This window comes from Zootoca vivipara, chromosome 2, assembly GCF_965207765.1.
Source record: "Zootoca vivipara chromosome 2, rZooViv2.hap1.1, whole genome shotgun sequence".
NCBI lineage: Eukaryota > Metazoa > Chordata > Lepidosauria > Squamata > Lacertidae > Zootoca > Zootoca vivipara.
Genome location: NC_142584.1, coordinates 1,379,128 through 1,395,838, shown reverse-complemented (window position 1 = coordinate 1,395,838; position 16,711 = coordinate 1,379,128). Strand labels below are relative to the sequence as shown.

The 16,711-nt window shown below is 45.3% G+C and overlaps 1 protein-coding gene across 6 annotated transcripts in view; it reads right to left on the bottom strand.

Moving 5' to 3' along the window:
• LRP1 (LDL receptor related protein 1) overlaps positions 1-7,520 on the bottom strand; it is a 329,900-nt gene extending 322,380 nt beyond the window's left edge. For 3 of the 6 annotated variants that reach the window (XM_060272176.2, XM_060272179.2, XM_060272180.2), the window contains exon 1: positions 6,701-7,510. In XM_060272176.2, the coding sequence (XP_060128159.2) occupies positions 6,701-6,800 (100 nt within the window). In that variant the 5' untranslated portion in view covers positions 6,801-7,510. Of the gene's footprint in view, positions 1-6,700 lie in introns of all 6 variants that reach the window. The other 3 variants (XM_060272177.2, XM_060272178.2, XM_060272175.2) reach the window with 2 other exon arrangements.
• Between the last annotated feature and the right edge of the window lie 9,191 nt (positions 7,521-16,711).

Sequence of the window (16,711 nt, the reverse complement as noted above, 5' to 3'; positions counted from 1 at the left end):
AACCACCACACACCACACACACACACACCTACCCACCCACCCATGTTATATAAGAGTTTGGGCGGCAACCGTTGCAATCAGCTGCCAGACTAGTTTACAATGCTTCAGCTAAAGAAAGAGAGCAGGAGAAAGGAAAGCAGACCAGAATGCGCTCAAAAGGCCCATTCCCTACTGGCTTCCACTCAAGGGCAATTCCATTCTTGAGCCCGAGCAATAAAGACCACAGAGCAGAAAACAAGGGCTTGCAATCCATAGCTCAACAAATAAATCAGCCTGCAAACAAAGACTCAAGGGTTTTTTTATTAGTTCAATACAAAATAAAACCCATGTGAGGATAATTACCACAGAAAAAGACTCAAGATCAGATACTCTTTTAAGGCCACTTCACATAATAATTGCACAGAGGCAAATGAGGGTTCAACACTAATTGTACACCCAGGAGCCAACCACAGCCCCATCACAGCTCCCTGAAAAGTGTACCAAGTTAAACCATTGGTCCATCTGACTGACAGCAGCTCTCCAGAGCCCTCACATCGCCTGCCACCTAACTGGAGATGGTAGGGATCAACCCTAGGACCACCTGGGCATGTAAAGCAGGTGCTCTACTGCTGAGCTATGGTCACTCCCATGTTGGGATTGTAACTCACATGCAACTGATACACTTAGGGTTGTACCTAAATAATAATGTGCCAAAATTTTAAGAGGACTGACTTGGAAGTAAATGCCACTGAACTATATGGGCTAAGGATTAGTCTTACAGATCTCGAAGGCTTGATGAAAAGGCAGAATTATGAGATTCTGACATTCACAACTGAATTGTGACAATCTCAAACTGCATTTTTAAAAAAGGTTTCAACAACATATGTCTGAAGATATTGTGCAGGCATTAAATCACTTTTGCTAATTGCTCCAGTGGTGCCAGCATAATGCCTGTGAGTGACAGTAGCACAGTGTTGTGTCTTGTGACACAGTGCTTGCACAACTGGTGGTAGATCTATCCTAAGTATTTGTATGCTTAGGAATGGGCTACAAGGCAATTATAAAAGCTTACCCGTTGGCTGAGCCAGAAAGGGAGAAATAAAAGCTAGGTATTATCTGCTTGCTTTCAAGAATCTACAAGCCAATGGAAAGCACCAACCTACAGAACTGTGATTTCAAAGGGACTAACATGTGGGGTGGGAAGGAGGGCAAGAGCTCAGAAGTAGAGCACGTGCTTTGCATATATGAAATCCCCGGTTCAGTCCCTGTTAAAGGGTCTCAAGTATCAGAATGGGGAATGACCTCAGACAGAGAGCCTGGACAGCTGCTGTCTACTAGGGTGCGTGAACAGCTGATCTGAGAAAGTGCAAGGTATCTCTCCTTACAACGTGCCACATTTTAAAAAAATCCACAAACAAAAAAAGCAGTAATGGTTTTTCAAAACAGCCGAAGGGCAAGCGAATTAGCTTCCCCTACAAAGGTATTCCTTTCTCACACATTATATTAGAAGGTGTCTAATGTTTTTCCTCCTATCACACAGAAACAAAAGGGATTGCAGAATTCCCGCACTGGTTTCAACACATGAAGAGTTCCTAGTGAACTATACTCCTTATCCCTAGCACCACATGGGTGGAGCTTTCCAACGGCACAGCCATTGAAACTGCAGCCTGAACTTTTGTTGTGAGGTTGGTTGCCATACTTTGCAACGTAGGTTCTAGTTCCACCAAACATCTCCTAGCCAAACCTCTCTGAAAAGTTTCGGTTGCCCACCCATATTTTGTTTTTCCTATATACCACCACCGGCTAAAACCCTGCACCAATAAAAGCTGATATTCATGCCACAGGTTGAATCCAAATAATAAAATGGCGCTACTCTGGTGTACCCTACAGAACATATGCAGCTGGCCAATCTGTGCCTTGGGGTGGTGCTACATTTAGTATTGTTGCTGTTGTTGGCATCTGTCTGTCTTGGGAGACAATGGAGGTGTGTGCCTTTGGGGATCTGGAAAGAAGGCAGCAGCTGCACAGAATGAGAAGGGTAAGTCAGGGTACAGGGTACAACTTTTATGCCGTAACCAGGTCTATAGGCCAGGGCAAGGCAGGTTACCTTACCCAATTGTGTCATCTGCTTTGGCTGCCAATGACTTCACAGGGTTGCCTGTGGTGACGGGTCTTTACCAATGCCTGCTACCTGACTCCTTTTAACTGGAGACACCAGCAACTAAACTTGGGATCTTTTGAATGTTAAGCATGTTCTCTGCAACTGAGCGCTCAGTTTTGCACACTGCTTTCCAGGCACTGGCCTGCACTTTAAAGCTCCATGTCTGAGTTTTAGTTTTTGTCCTGGCACTTTCCCTGGGAAAAACCATGCTTTACCACTGAATAGGAGCAAATGGCAATCCGTGGAAAACCAGATTGCCAGGGGCTCCAATTCAGTGGTAAAATGAAGGTTTTCCCAGGGAAAGTGCCGGGATAAAAAAAATATTAAAAAATCCATTCAGGCACGGAGCTTTAAAGCCCAGGTCTGTGGCTAGAAATGCAGCACAAAAGGATGAGCAGTTTGTCCCTGAATACTTCATGTATATCACATCCACAGGCTCTTTTGCTCCTATCCAGGCATGTTATAACACTGCTCCCCATCCCAGCTTCCTATCGCACCTGTGACACACAGTGGCTGCCCATTATACTCCAGACCATCTCAATTCAGGTTCACCCTCTATAAGTGAACATATTCTGTGTCTGGCTACAAGAAGCTCTGCTTTATTCAGATACAGATGTTCCACACGTGCATTAAGAGAACCAGCAATTCCACATCCAGCATTACACAGCCACAGAAATAAACTGCACAGAAGGTAATGCCCAATGTTGGTCTGAGTAGATCCACCATAATCCATTGTTAGAAACTCAGATATACAAGCTAATCACCAAAAGGCACCTTGAACCTGGGTTACATTCGCCACAACAGAATGTCTAGATCAGGCATCCCCAAACTTCGGCCCTCCAGATGTTTTGGACTACAATTCCCATCTTCCCTGACCACTGGTCCTGTTAGCTAGGGATCATGGGAGTTGTAGGCCAAAACATCTGGAGGGCCGCAGTTTGGGGGTGCCTGGTCTAGATGCCTTTTTATTTTATTTTTTGTGAGGAGCTTTATTTATTATCATCATCATCATTTCAATACCACTTTATATTTTGAAGAAAAAATCTCAAAGCAGTTTACAACACATTAAAACATCAAATACGGTAAAATAATCCAGGATAAAACAAATTCAAGCTTCAAGGAAAATATTTCAAATCCTTCTCTAAGTGACATTTTGCTTTCCCCATATTTATTTACCTAATTTATAGAGCTGCCCCATAGCAGAAGTACTCTAGGAAGCCAGGGTGGTGTAGTGGTTAGAGTGTTGGACTACGACCTGGAAGGCCAGGGTTCTAATCCCCACTCAGTCATGAAGCTCACTAGGTGTCATTGAGCCAGTCACAGTCTCTGAACCTACCTCACAGCGTCATTGTAGGAATTCACTGAAGAGGGGGGTGAACCATGCAGGTGGGATTTAAGTGCAATCATAGAATCATAGAGTTGGAAGAGACCACAAGGGCCATCCAGTCCAACCCCCTGCCAAGCAGGATAAATAAGCTCTTCTGCTTACCTGCTGAAGAAAGCTGGAGGGGTCAACAAGATAGAGCTGTCAGTTGCCAACCTAGCATCCAGAGATCTCCTCATGGTTGCAGTTGGAACCGCACCAGTCGCAAAACGTGTCTGGGGTATTTTGAGCACTGTCAAAATTCATAGACTTGGGTAACTTAAACCCACTGAACTCAATGGGACTACTGAGAGTACAGGTATGACTTAGCCTACTTGCCCCCCCAGCTTCTAAACAGCCAAGCAAACAGACAACTGAAAAATGGTACACCAGTAAACTACTGCCCCCCCAGTGACTAAAGGGAGACAAAAAGTCCAGAAAACTAAAGAGAGTCATGATGGGTCAGATATGTAAGTGACTGCAATGGAGGGGAGTTAGGACTGGACTAGAAAGGCGTGCAGAATCAGAAGAAGTACAAAAGAGATGCTAGCTGACCAAACAAACTATAAAAGGCATGCTCAGGATTGGGGAAGGCAGGCTGTGATGTGGAAGTCACATTACAGTATTTGAAAACCCGTCCTGCAAAAGGGGATTAATGCAGTGCTTACTCAAAAAGACTCAAGCATGTACAGAATCCCACTCCTCGCAGGTATTTCTCAGAATCCTTCTGTATCAGCTAGTTACTCAGAGGGAACTACCGGTAGCACACTCTGCACATGCCCAAAGGAGCACTTATTACTTTGGATGTTGTAGGCCTGCACCAGAGTGGCGAGGGAGGGGGGACTAGTTCCAGGGCTAAGTTGCTTTTCATTAGCCCTGGTTCAAAATCAAGCCCAGAAAGTGGATGCCATCCAAAGAGACTTGTCAAAATGGAGAACTGCAAAGCAGAAACTGCTTAGTTCTGAATCTACGCAGTAATGACAGATTGCTCAATTATGGCTCAGTCACAAGATGCACTGAAGTTTGTCATTAGTTGTGCCGACGGTTGTGTCTAACCACTGGTCCACAGTGCCTACACATTGCAGAAGTCACTTATTCCTCTTCAGTGAAGAGATAGCCATGAATAACATCTAGGGAGTCTAAACCACAAAATGACTTCAAAATGTTACATGTAAACAGTACAGAGAACACCACCAGCATGGCACACTCATTTTTAAATGCAGCAGTCGAAGGGCCCCAAAATGGAACTCTCAACCCCACCCCACCCCCCAAAAAACCAGAGCCCCAAAGACCCAAAGTTATGACTTGCACAACAGAACTTAGTGAGAAATTCCAGAAAACAAGTCTCTTTTGAAGGAAGGCTCAAAAAAAAAGAAAAGAAACTAATGCAGGCATGTCAAACCTGCGGCCCTCCAGATGTTTTGGACTACAATTCCCATCTTCCCCAACCACTGGTCCTGCTAGCTAGGGATCATGGGAGTTGTAGGCCAAAACATCTGGAGGGCCGCAGGTTTGACATGCCTGAACTAATGTCATAACAACCCTCTCTCTCACACACACACACACACACATGAATAATATGTGAAAAATGTGATATAGAGGGCTTGGGGTTGGCAAAGCTAAGTTAATTCGTTATCTGTTATCATTTTTTGCCGGGGGGGGGGGGGAGATGAAGCCACAGAAACCCCTAGTTTGCAGCTACCACTTCAGCTAAAAGCATGGCAGGCGGTCTCTTTGCCTCTTCCCTGTCCCATCATGCTTAAATTCCCCATGTCAGCAGAGTAAATAAGCACATTCCTAAGCCACATTGGTGATCCACAGCTTTTTCTCTTTTTTCCAACTAGCCACTCCCCAAGCACCACCTTCCTGTGTTCCTGCCCTGATCCCCCAGCGGAAAGCACCCCTGTCCTTATTTTTCTCCTTCTTCCAAACTGGCTTGAAAACATGGTACCTCTCTAAACTCTACCTTGTTATCTCCAGTATATGCTATGTCATGCACTCAGGGCGCACTGCAGCCTCTCCTTTTGGCTTTGGAGGGGAATTGAGGGGAGTGGGGTGGCAGGAAACACTGATTTAGCAGATGCTTTTTTATAGCCAAGATTCCATCACATTTAAATTGCCTAGATGTCTCCAGTTTAACCGACTGTATCAGAGGGCATTCAGCTACATCTTCAGGACAGTCAATTAAATATGAATACTTGACCGATATGTCATTTAGACACACAGCACAGTGTCATTTCACAGATGGATTTTCAACTCCCCATTTTATAGCTCTCTTGCCAGCAGAGGTACGTAGGATCTTTAAGCGAAAATATCACAAGTTGACAATGGAGCAGAAGAGGCTGAAGGAAACGCAGAGGCACTGCAAAGCTCAGAGCAAATGATTTATTTACTGAAACAGGAAAGGAAATGGAAGAAGACTTCAGTATGAAGCAAATACTTCCACTACTTGGCATTCACTGGTCTGGATATGCCAGTAAAACTAGGAGGTGCAGTTTTTGTTTTTTGTTTTTTAAAGACAACTAGTGAATGTGAGGATCTGGAGAAAACATGACTCTCTTCAGCAGAGTTTTGCTCCTGTTGTGTTGTAAAGCTGCATACTGGCTGTGTGTGTGTGTGTGTGTGTGTGTGTGGTGACATTCCAGTGTTACCTCCATTCAACACTGTGAATTCATTAAGAAATATATCTCACAGAAGCAGGTCTTAATTTTATAGGCTTGCCCTTGTCCCACCACAACCCCCTTAAAAATAATACAAAACTCCAATCCCTGCATTAGCATACATATTCACGCACAGACATCCATTGTCTCCTGAAAAGTAATACATACAACAGGCAGAATTTTGCTGGTATTGAGGGTGGGGGGGCAGGCTAGGCTAGTGATGAATGCCAAATATGCAACACCCCCTTCCACACAGTCCCTGCTTTTTAAAAAATGCAGCTTTGTTCTAAACTGCAACAATATGTTCATTTCTTACCAGCAACAGTCTCCCCCACCCAGCCACCCACCCCTTGCCGTTTTGGGAAGAGCTACCCTTACGTACTTCAAAAAAGGGGGGGTGTTATTGTTTATACTGAGGAAGATAACTGCAAGCAGACAACGTAATAAAAACGGGCATTCATTCATTTAAACAGAACTCAAGAGAAGACAGAAGGCATGGCATAGAGAAAAAGGAGGGAGAAAAGGTTTTAAACTCACCTTCAAGGGCAAAAATAGGGGCGAAACCTACTAGTATGTGCAAAAATCCTATCAAAAACAGCAAGGGCCCCATCTTCACTTCTAGCCTGTGGGCCAGCATGCTTGTGCAAAAAAATATATTAAAAAAATAAGATCAGCGCTCTAGACAGTCCACAGAAGACTTGCAGCTATAACCGCTTTCTTTTCTTCTTGGGTCTCCTTCGTCACCTCCTCTTCTTCACACTGTCTTTCCAGGGGTCTTCAATTCTTTCCACATCCACCGAAGGAGGGGGGGGGGAGATGGCAAGGAAAAGCCCCTCTCCCTCCTCCTCTCTCCCTCCCAGCCCAGGAGATGAGAGAGCCCAGCAGCGGCAAAGGCTGGGGAGGGGAGAGAGGAGGGGGTTCAGCCCTCCTTAGCAAGAAAGGAAGGTTGCATGCAGGAAAAATAAGGAGGAGGGGGCAATCGGCAACCCACCGCCCCTCTTGTGCACTAGATGCGAGGCAAGGCAGTCGCAGGAATGATGCATGGAGGGAAAGAGGCAGGATTGAGTGGGGCGGGCGGGGAGGGAGGGCGAGAAGAAAGGAGGAAAATAAAGAGGGGTCCTTCTGGATCCAGAGGCAAACGGAAAAGCAGCAGCTCCTTTCCCCCCCCTTCCGAGCCCCTCCTAGGTGGTGCAGCAGGGAGGATGCACACACTGAAGCCCGTGTGCACCCCGGTTGCGGTTTATGCACGAGCTGTTCCAGCGCCTGCCACCACTGCCGCCGGACGCAGGAAAAGCAACCCCTGCCTGGCGCACCAGGAGCTTCAACCGCCTGATGGAGCTCGCGCCGCCTTCTGCCTGCCTGACGTCATGGGCTCCCATGGAAAGGCAGGGGAGGGGGCAGCAAGCGGGGACTACGCGGCAGTGGCCTTAAGGCGCATGCGCCTCCCAGTCTCTTGCTGCTGGAACGGGAGAAACGGGTGCTTCTGGCTCTCTCGTTCTTCCTTTCTTAATCCTCAGAGCAGCCATCATCATATGGTGAGGGGCAGCGGAAACAGAAGGGGGTTGAAGGATGCACGTGGTGGGCGAAGCCTTCACACTCAACGTAGCAGCAGTTTCTTGCAAAGGATGCATTTGATTTAATTGAAAGAGCAAATGTGCTCCGCGCGTGGAAATGCTGCGCGTCTTAACGGCAAGAGCACAAAGGGCATTGCAGTCCGCCAGGGTCTTCTTGTAATGGATGGCTGCCCGCTCGCGGCGTTGCGCGGGGATGCAGGCCCTCCTTCTTGCAAATGGAGCTTCCCCGCCTCCCGCCCACTCGCACATTTCAAAGAAGGATACCTGCCAGCCTGCGTGTATTGGGTTGAGGAAGATACGCTTCCTAGCCTTGCGCTTGCGCGCGCAAACACCGATCCTCTCCCCATCGCAGCCTCCCTGACAAAAAGGGTTGGACGCCTGCAAAAGTCCTCGTTGCAGGAGGCCACTTCTGGCAACAAGAATGCACGTGCATGCAATTTCAATTCTCAGCCAAACCGTTGAAGCAAATGTGGCCAAAGGACTACAAAGGCAGAGACGTTCTGTGAGGCATCCGTCCGTGAGCTTGAGGGTTTGAGGTGCCCATTTCTGAGACAGTGGGAGGTTGCTTCGGTAAATAAACACTGCCGGTACTCTATTGTCTCTGTCTCTCAAAAGGTGTTCCTTTATCAGATCACCCTCCTAATGGATAGCTCCTTTTGAAAGTGCCAGAGCTCCATCTTAAACAGCCACACACCATGCACCTGGGAGCTGTAATTTGTTACGGTGCTGGGAATTGTAGCTTTATGAGAGGTAAACTACAGTTCCCAATATTTTTTATTGTGCTGTGAAGGAATGACTAAATTACAGTGCAGCCAACTTATCTTCCTCCAGTGAAAGAATGTGACAAATTTTAACCACTTCCAAATAATGTATGTTTTGTTCGTTTGTTTCTTAAAAGGTCTAATCATATATCAAAGACCAATCACGTCCAGAACAGCCTACCTACCTAATTTCATAGAATCTTAGAGTTCGAAGGGTTCCAAGCATCATCTAGTCCACCCCCTGAAATGCCGGAATCTCAGTTAAAGCATCCATGACAGATGGCCATCCAATCTCTGCTTTAAAATCTCCAAGGAAGGAGAGTCCACCACCTCCTGAGGGAGACTGTTCCCCTGTTGAACAGCTCTTGCTGTCAGATAATTTTTCCTGGTGTTTAGTCAGAATCTCCTTTCTTGTAACTTGAAACCATTGGTTCGAGTCCTACTCTCCAGAGCAGGAGAAAACAATCTTGTTCCCTCTTCTAGGTGACAACCCATGATATATTGGAAGATGGCTCTCATATCTCCTCTCAGTCTCCTCTTTTCCAGGCTAAACATACCCAGTTCCTTCAACTGCTCCTCATAAGGCTTGGTTTCCAGACCTTTGAATATCTTGTTTGCCCTCCTCTGCACATGTTCCAGCTTGTCAACAGCATTGGACACAGTATTCCAGGTGTGCTCTGACCAAGGCAGAATAGATCTGGACACTATACACCTGTTGACAAAGCCTAGAATAGCATTAGTTTTTTTTAGTTTTTTTTTTGCTGCTGCAGCAGCAGCACTCTGTTGACTCATGTTTAACTTGTCTATTAAGAACCCTATATCCTTTTCTAGCTTCTGTGCCTTCAGACCAGACCCTAGGATCAGTATGCCCCTCTTCTCATGACCCCTAGATCCTTTTCACATGTTCTGCTAGTAATCCAGGTGTCCCCCATCTTATATATGTGCTTCTGGTTCTTCCTGCCTAAGTGCAGAACCTTACATTTGTCTTAATTGAAATTCATTTTGTTAGCTTGGACCCAGGTCTCCATTCTGTCAAGGTCATTTTTAATTGATTTTGTCTTCTGCAGCATTAGCTTTCCTGTTTGGTGTCATCTGGAAATTGGATGAGCATCCCCTCAGTTCCTTCATCCAAGACGTTCAAAAACAATGGGCCAAGGCAGAATCCTACAGCACCCCACTTGTCATTTTTTTCCAGGATGATGAGACACCATTAATGAGTACTCTTTGGGTTCGGTCAGTCAACCAGCTGCAAATCCACCTAATAGTTACCTCGTTCAACCCACTTTTTACCAGCTTCCTCACGAGAATATAATGGGGGGGCTTTGTCAAAAGCAGGGGTTGGCAAGGTTTACCTTGCCTTGGCCAGTTCACTCCAGCAGAGATCCCTCTGTGGGCTAGATTGTGTGCATGCGTGAGTGCATGCGCCCAAGATTTCTGACGTCTGCGCAGACACGATTTCCGGCGCCTGTGTCTGCGCATAGGTTATTTCTGGCACCCCAGAAGTGAGTCCCTGTGCCACGCTGTGCTGGTTTAGCGCAGTGCACGGGGACTCACCGAGCAGGCAGCTCAGTTCGGGGGCGGCTCGTGGGCTGGATAAATGACCCCTGTGGGCATTAAGTTGCCTACTCCTGGTCAAAGGCCTTACTGAAATCAATATACACTATGTCTAAAGCATTCCAAGCTGGTAACTCCATCAAAATTCATCCAATATTACTTGTTTTTGAGAAACCCATGTTGGGTCTTAGTAATCACAACATCCTTTTCCAAATGCTCACTGACCGACTGTTGAATTATCTGTTCCAGGACCTTTACTGGTATCAAGCTCCCCGATTGGTAGTTTCCTATGCCTTCTTTTTTCCTCCTTTTGAAGATGAGGACATTTGCCCACCTCCAGTCTGAAGGGACCTCACTCATTCTCCAATAATTCTCAAAGATTATAGACAAAGGCTCTGAGATTCCATCTGCAAGCTCCGTTTGTACCCTTTCCAAACCATGCCGCAGCTCCTCCTCAGGATGCAGCCTCAGTTTTTTCGGCCCTCATCCGGCCTATTACTGTCTGCAGACAATGGTTAGGCACCTGCACAGCTTCGCTTGATACAGATGACAGGGATGAATCGTGACAGGTGTCAACCACAGTTGGTGACACCCTAATATAGACTTCCCAAGCCTTCTCATTTGCAATAAACACATATTTGTGGTGTTTTTAAACTCTTGCACAAATTTCATTTCCCCTGGTTGATTTTATGTACAGTAGATTTTAAACTGAACATATCTGGTTATTGCTGGTTGTGTATGTTATATTTGTTTAGTCGTTTAGTCGTGTCCGACTCTTCGTGACCCCATGGACCAGAGCACGCCAGGCACTCCTGTCTTCCACTGCCTCCCGCAGTTTGGTCAAACTCATGTTGGTAGCTTCAAGAACACTGTCCAACCATCTCGTCCTCTGTCGTCCCCTTCTCCTAGTGCCCTCAATCTTTCCCAACATCAGGGTCTTTTCCAAGGATTCTTCTCTTCTCATGAGGTGGCCAAAGTATTGGAGCCTCAGCTTCAGGATCTGTCCTTCCAGTGAGCACTCGGGGCTGATTTCCTTCAGAATGGAGAGGTTTGATTTTATTGCAGTCCATGGGACTCTCAAGAGTCTCCTCCAGCACCATAATTCAAAAGCATCAATTCTTCAGCGATCAGCCTTCTATATGGTCCAGCTCTCACTTCCATATGTTATATAGGGACCCTTATGTTATATTCCGTATGTTATATAGGGACCCTCATTGGATATTGTACCCTGCATTATATCAAATGAGACCACTAGCTCAGTATTGGCTTTTTCTTTTTGAATGATCAGGGGAGGGAGAAAAGGGGTGTCAAGCCTCAGAGCAGGCATCCCCAAACTTCGGCCCTCCAGATGTTTTGGCCTACAATTCCCATCTTCCCCGACCACTGGTCCTCTTACCTAGGGATCATGGGAGTTGTAGGCCAAAACATCTGGAGGGCCGCAGTTTGGGGATGCCTGCCTCAGAGACACAGCCATGGCTAAATACAATTCTGTGCTGTTTCTCTCCACAGAAACCTGCATCAGATGACAGGAACATCCAGTTAAGTATGGGAAGTGAGGATTAAGGCATGGAAGGCAGAGACCTGCCATCTTCCTTTTGATCAGTATGGTCCATTCAAACCATGTAGCAAAGAAAGAGTCTCATCTGCTTTGTTTCCTAACAACCCACAATGACTGTCAATGGCTGTTTGAGATTGGAGATTGAGAAAGGTTTGGAGGGAGCAATTGTGGTAGAGTTTGCTACCTTTCCTGCTGGCCTGGTAAGTGCTGCTGGTTTTTTCAAGTTTTTCAAAGGTTAGAGGGTGTTTGCTGGGCTTTCCAATGGCGTTTCAGATATACACAGTTTCACTGACATGTGGTGCCTTGGAATGTAACCCCCACGTAGGTTGGGAGTTGCCTATAATCATCAGTATGTAAATAAATAACTGGGGTTTTTAAGACTAGATAAATGAGATGATTTGGACATGTAGAGGTTCACATTTGTTGGTTTCCTCACATGTTTCCAGTTTATTTTCTTTAATTATGCCTCTCAAATCTAATACCCTGTCCCTATGAACTGATGGCAGATCTCATGTTTAAAGCAGAATGGTTTAAACATTAAGTTCTTGGTTCCTCAGGAACTGCCCATGAATTCCATAGCAGCCTTCCGGAAGCTTTCCAGGATACCCTTTGCAAATTTCATTGGAGGGTCCATTCTGCACAATACAGGAATCAGGCCTTTAGTGTTGTGGCACCTGCCATTGGATACCCTGCCCTTGAATATGAGACAGATGCCATATCTACTTTTTGGCACCTTCCTCTTCTAACCAGCCTTTTAAGCTGAGATCTTTCTCTGTCTGCATTAGTACTGGAATTGTTTTTATTGATTTATCACTGGTTCTTTGCCATCCCAGACTCCTTTGGGAGGAAGGGAGGGATAGGAATATAATAAAATAAATAATAAAGAGTAGGAGATGCAAGCATCACAATGAGACAGGAAATTAAGTGCATCAGGACAATTTTACTTCGATCCAGACCAACACGGCTACCTACCTGTAACCAGGACAATTCTGTTCTAATTAAATAGTTACTTCCCATTAAGTCTTTCAGTTTAAGAACTGAATTCAAAAGCAGCTAAAGTGTTCTCCTTTAGCCCAAGATTGTCTTATAGAGAGACATTCCAATTGCTAATTAGTTGTTTGAGATATGTTTTGGACCAGGGAACTATTTTAAATGTGCACAAATGCACAGGAAGCTGAATAAATTAGAGTTGGGGGTTATTTACAGGAATACATACCATTTGAAACGTTCAGGCACACAAAGCCACCGTGTTCACTGCAGATATTGAAAGAGTGGCATGCCATTTTCTGCAGCACCAACTTGTGATGGTGGTTATGGGCTCAATGACATCACAGCTTCTCCTAGGCAAAAAGGAAATCCCGGAGCAGAAGGGAGGCTGCAGAAGAAGGCAAATTGTGAATAAGAGGCTGATTAACTCTGAGATGCAAACAGCATCAAGGGGTGATTACTTCTCTGGGGATTATAATATGCCAGATGTTTGAAATCGAGGCCAGATGTTCATTCTAGGTATGCACTAGCATCAACAAGAGGAAAGAGAGCCACATGCTCAGAAATACCACAGAGAGCACAAATAGCTAACAGCTTGGAAGGGCTCTCGTCTAGAAACATATTGCACAGGATGACTCACAAGCTATAGCTGCCTTCCTGTGCTGAGAGGAGAGTGGGATGTAGGTAACCATAGCACAATGCCAGGCAATGCTTCTCTGCATTAGAGGGAGCCTAACTAGAACACAATAGAATCTGGGTTTATTAAGATACATTCCCTACTGTGAACAGTGGGGGCTGGAGAGTTGGCAAAGCTGCAGGTTGTTGCTGTTGTTTTAAAAAGCATCTTTTACTTTCCATTACTCCCGCTCATCTGCCTACACGGCTTGAGGCCAACCTGGAACTTATATACACAAGGGATTGGAGAGGGTGGGAGGGAAATGCTGAAAGGGATTTATCCTTAGGGATTGGTCCTCTTTGGACTAGTTGTTTTTGCTGTGCTTTTTTTTTTAATGGCAAAGACCAAAGAAGATGAAGAAGGGGCAGAAGAAGGGTCATCCTTCCAGATGCAAAAAGGGGTTATAGTTGGAGACACATCCATTCCTCAGGTGAAACCTGACCTCAGGCCCTTGGTGGCCTCAACTGCCACCTGCAGTATGGGGAGAATATTGCCCTGCATTATAGAGTTGTCCTAAGATTTACTGCACAACTGTATGCAAAGCTCTTTGAGCACCCGCAGACATGATTTAACTAACATTATTATTCATATTACCACCACTCTCATCATCCATACTGAGAACAGATTCTTTTCCCCCGAGGGGTAGTAATCTTAGTCTCTTGCAGCAAAGGCAATAAAGACTCTTAAAGACTAACACACTTTATTACGCCCAAAGCCTTTGTGAATTACAGTCCGTGCCATGAGATGCACAAAGTGCTGCATGTATGCGAGAAGGCTCTAAAATGCAGAGAAGTACAGACACTATTAGGGCTGCCAAACATCCGGATTTCCCCTGACATTACGATGATTTCAAAGGTGGAACTGATGTCCGGAGGGAATATCTGTAAGGCGGGGCTTTGTCCTGGATCTAGGCAAGTCAATCAAAAAATTGTGGTTTTTTCACGTTTGTGTAAAAAAAAAAAACTCAACAACTTTCGGGGTGCCCTGGTTTTTAATTTTTGAAAGTAAAAAATAGGCAACCCTATTTAACAGTGGCATTCACAAAAACAAAAACTAGTTACATTGATACAGTAACACAGGCATCCTGGAACTGGTAAGCAAATTACCACAAATGGTATGATAAAAAATGGTTCTGATTCAAACCACAAGTGAAAGCACTAAACCTCTTGATGAATTGTTAGTTATGTGGAGCGGCTGAGCTATCTCCCTTTGAAGTTCCCTTGTCCCAGTATGGTCACCTGAAGGTCAGTTACAGAGTGTCCTAGGAGGCTGTAATGTTTGTCCACAGATTTTGGCATATTGCCCTATCTGATGTTAGATTCACATTCTTTTGCGCAGAGTCTGGTTCATCTGCCCCATGTAGCACTGCAGAAGGGCATTGCTCACAGACATCATGTTGGCAGGTGAATGAACCCCTAATGTTGTGGGTTGCAACTTTAGGTCCTGTAATAGTGTTGCCCGAGTAGGCATGGAGACAGAGCTGACAAATCCCCATTTCCCAAAGGAGAAGACTTCTCTGCAAGGCATGATGTTAATGCTCATCACACAGGCCCCTTAGCTGTAGAAGAGCTGTCCCCTGTAGCTGAAGAATTTTCTCAGAACTCAAGGCGATAGCAGACCAGAAGCCTCTGTGATGGTGCAGTAGCCTCTGGGACAGACTCACCTGTAGCAGTCAAAGGAATGATCAAGATCAAGGGAAGTAATAGTACCACTGGTACTGGTCAGACCTCACCTGGAATACTGTGTCCAGTTCTGGGCACCACAGTTCAAGAAAGATACTGACAAGCTGGAACGTGTCCAGAGGAGGGCAACCAAAATGGTCAAAGGCCTGGAAACAATGCCTTATGAGGAACGGCTTAGGGAGCTGGGTATGTTTAGCCTGGAGAAAAGAAGGTTAAGGGGTGATATGATAGCTATGTTCAATAATATATAAAAGGATGTCATATAGAAGAGGGTGAAAGGTTGTTTTCTGCTGCTCCAGAGAAGCGGACACGGAGCAATGGATTCAAACTACAAGAAAGAAGATTCCACCTAAACATTAGGAAGAACTTCCTGACAGTAAGAGCTGTTCGGCAGCGGAATTTGCTACCAAGGAGTGTGGTGGAGTCTCCTTCTTTGGAGGTATTTAAGCGGAGGCTTGACAGCCATCTGTCAGGAATGCTTTGATGGTGTTTCCTGCTTGGTAGGGGGTTGGACTGGATGGCCCTTGTGGTCTCTTCCAACTCTATGATTCTATGATTCTATGAATGCTGGGCAGCCATTCCTATTACAGAGGTTCCTTCTTTAGGCCAGGCAGTCTGATTTGAAAGAGATGCCAGTTCATTTCTGACTGATCCTTTTTGGTAACCATCTTACCCTGTCCTCTTTACTCTTGATTCACTAAGAAACTTACCTCAATTTTTACATTTCCAGCTTCTATAATGTGAGCATAAAATCAGCAATGCCTAGAATGCACCTTGGCTTTTATTTAGATAGTTGTAAATTGCAGTTTAATAAACACACACACACACTCAAAACAAGACAAGGTTAACCATACAAAAGCTACAATTACTGTATAATAAAACCATCAGTAAAAACACCATTCAAGACATCCATAATTACTGGCCTGTTAAAATAAAATTCACATTTCAAAAGCCAGTTTCTCTTCTGCTTTTTATCCCAAAATTCTGACATGAAACCAAAAGTACAAAAAGTGACCCTTACAAATCTCTATAAGACTGGCGTTTAGAAGAAGCTGATATAGAGGGGATGTAGCTGTTCTGATATCTGCAAATGAGAGAGATGGCAAGAGGGTCCCTTTTAATAGGACAATTTCTGATGGTGGAAATGTTGGCAGGAGTGAGAGAGAGGCAGCTCTGCCCCACCCTTCTCGGTAGTGGCACCCACCCTGTGGAATGCCCTCCCACTAGAGGTCAAAGAGAACAATTACCAGACCTTTAGAAGGCATCTCAAGGCAGCCCTGTTTAGGGAAGCTTTTAATGTTTGATGGATTTCTGTATTTTAGAATTTCTGTTTGTTTGGAAGCCGCCCAGAGTGGCTGGGGGAACCCGGCCAGATGGGCGGGGTATAAATAATAAATTATTATTATTATTATTATTTAACTCTGCTATGTTAGAAGGCTGATTGCCGAAGAATTGATGCTTTTGAATTATGGTGCTGGAGGAGACTCTTGAGAGTCCCATGAACTGCAAGAAGATCAAACCTATCTATTCTGAAGGAAATCAGCCCTGAGTGCTCACTGGAAGGACAGATCCTGAAGCTGAGGCTCCAATACTTTGGCCACCTCATGAGAAGAGAAGACTCCCTGGAAAAGACCCTGATGTTGGGAAAGAGGACGACAGAGGACGAGTTGGTTGGACAGTGTTCTCGAAGCTACGAACATGAGTTTGACCAAACTGCGGGAGGCAGTGGAAGACAGGAGTGCCTGGCATGCTATGG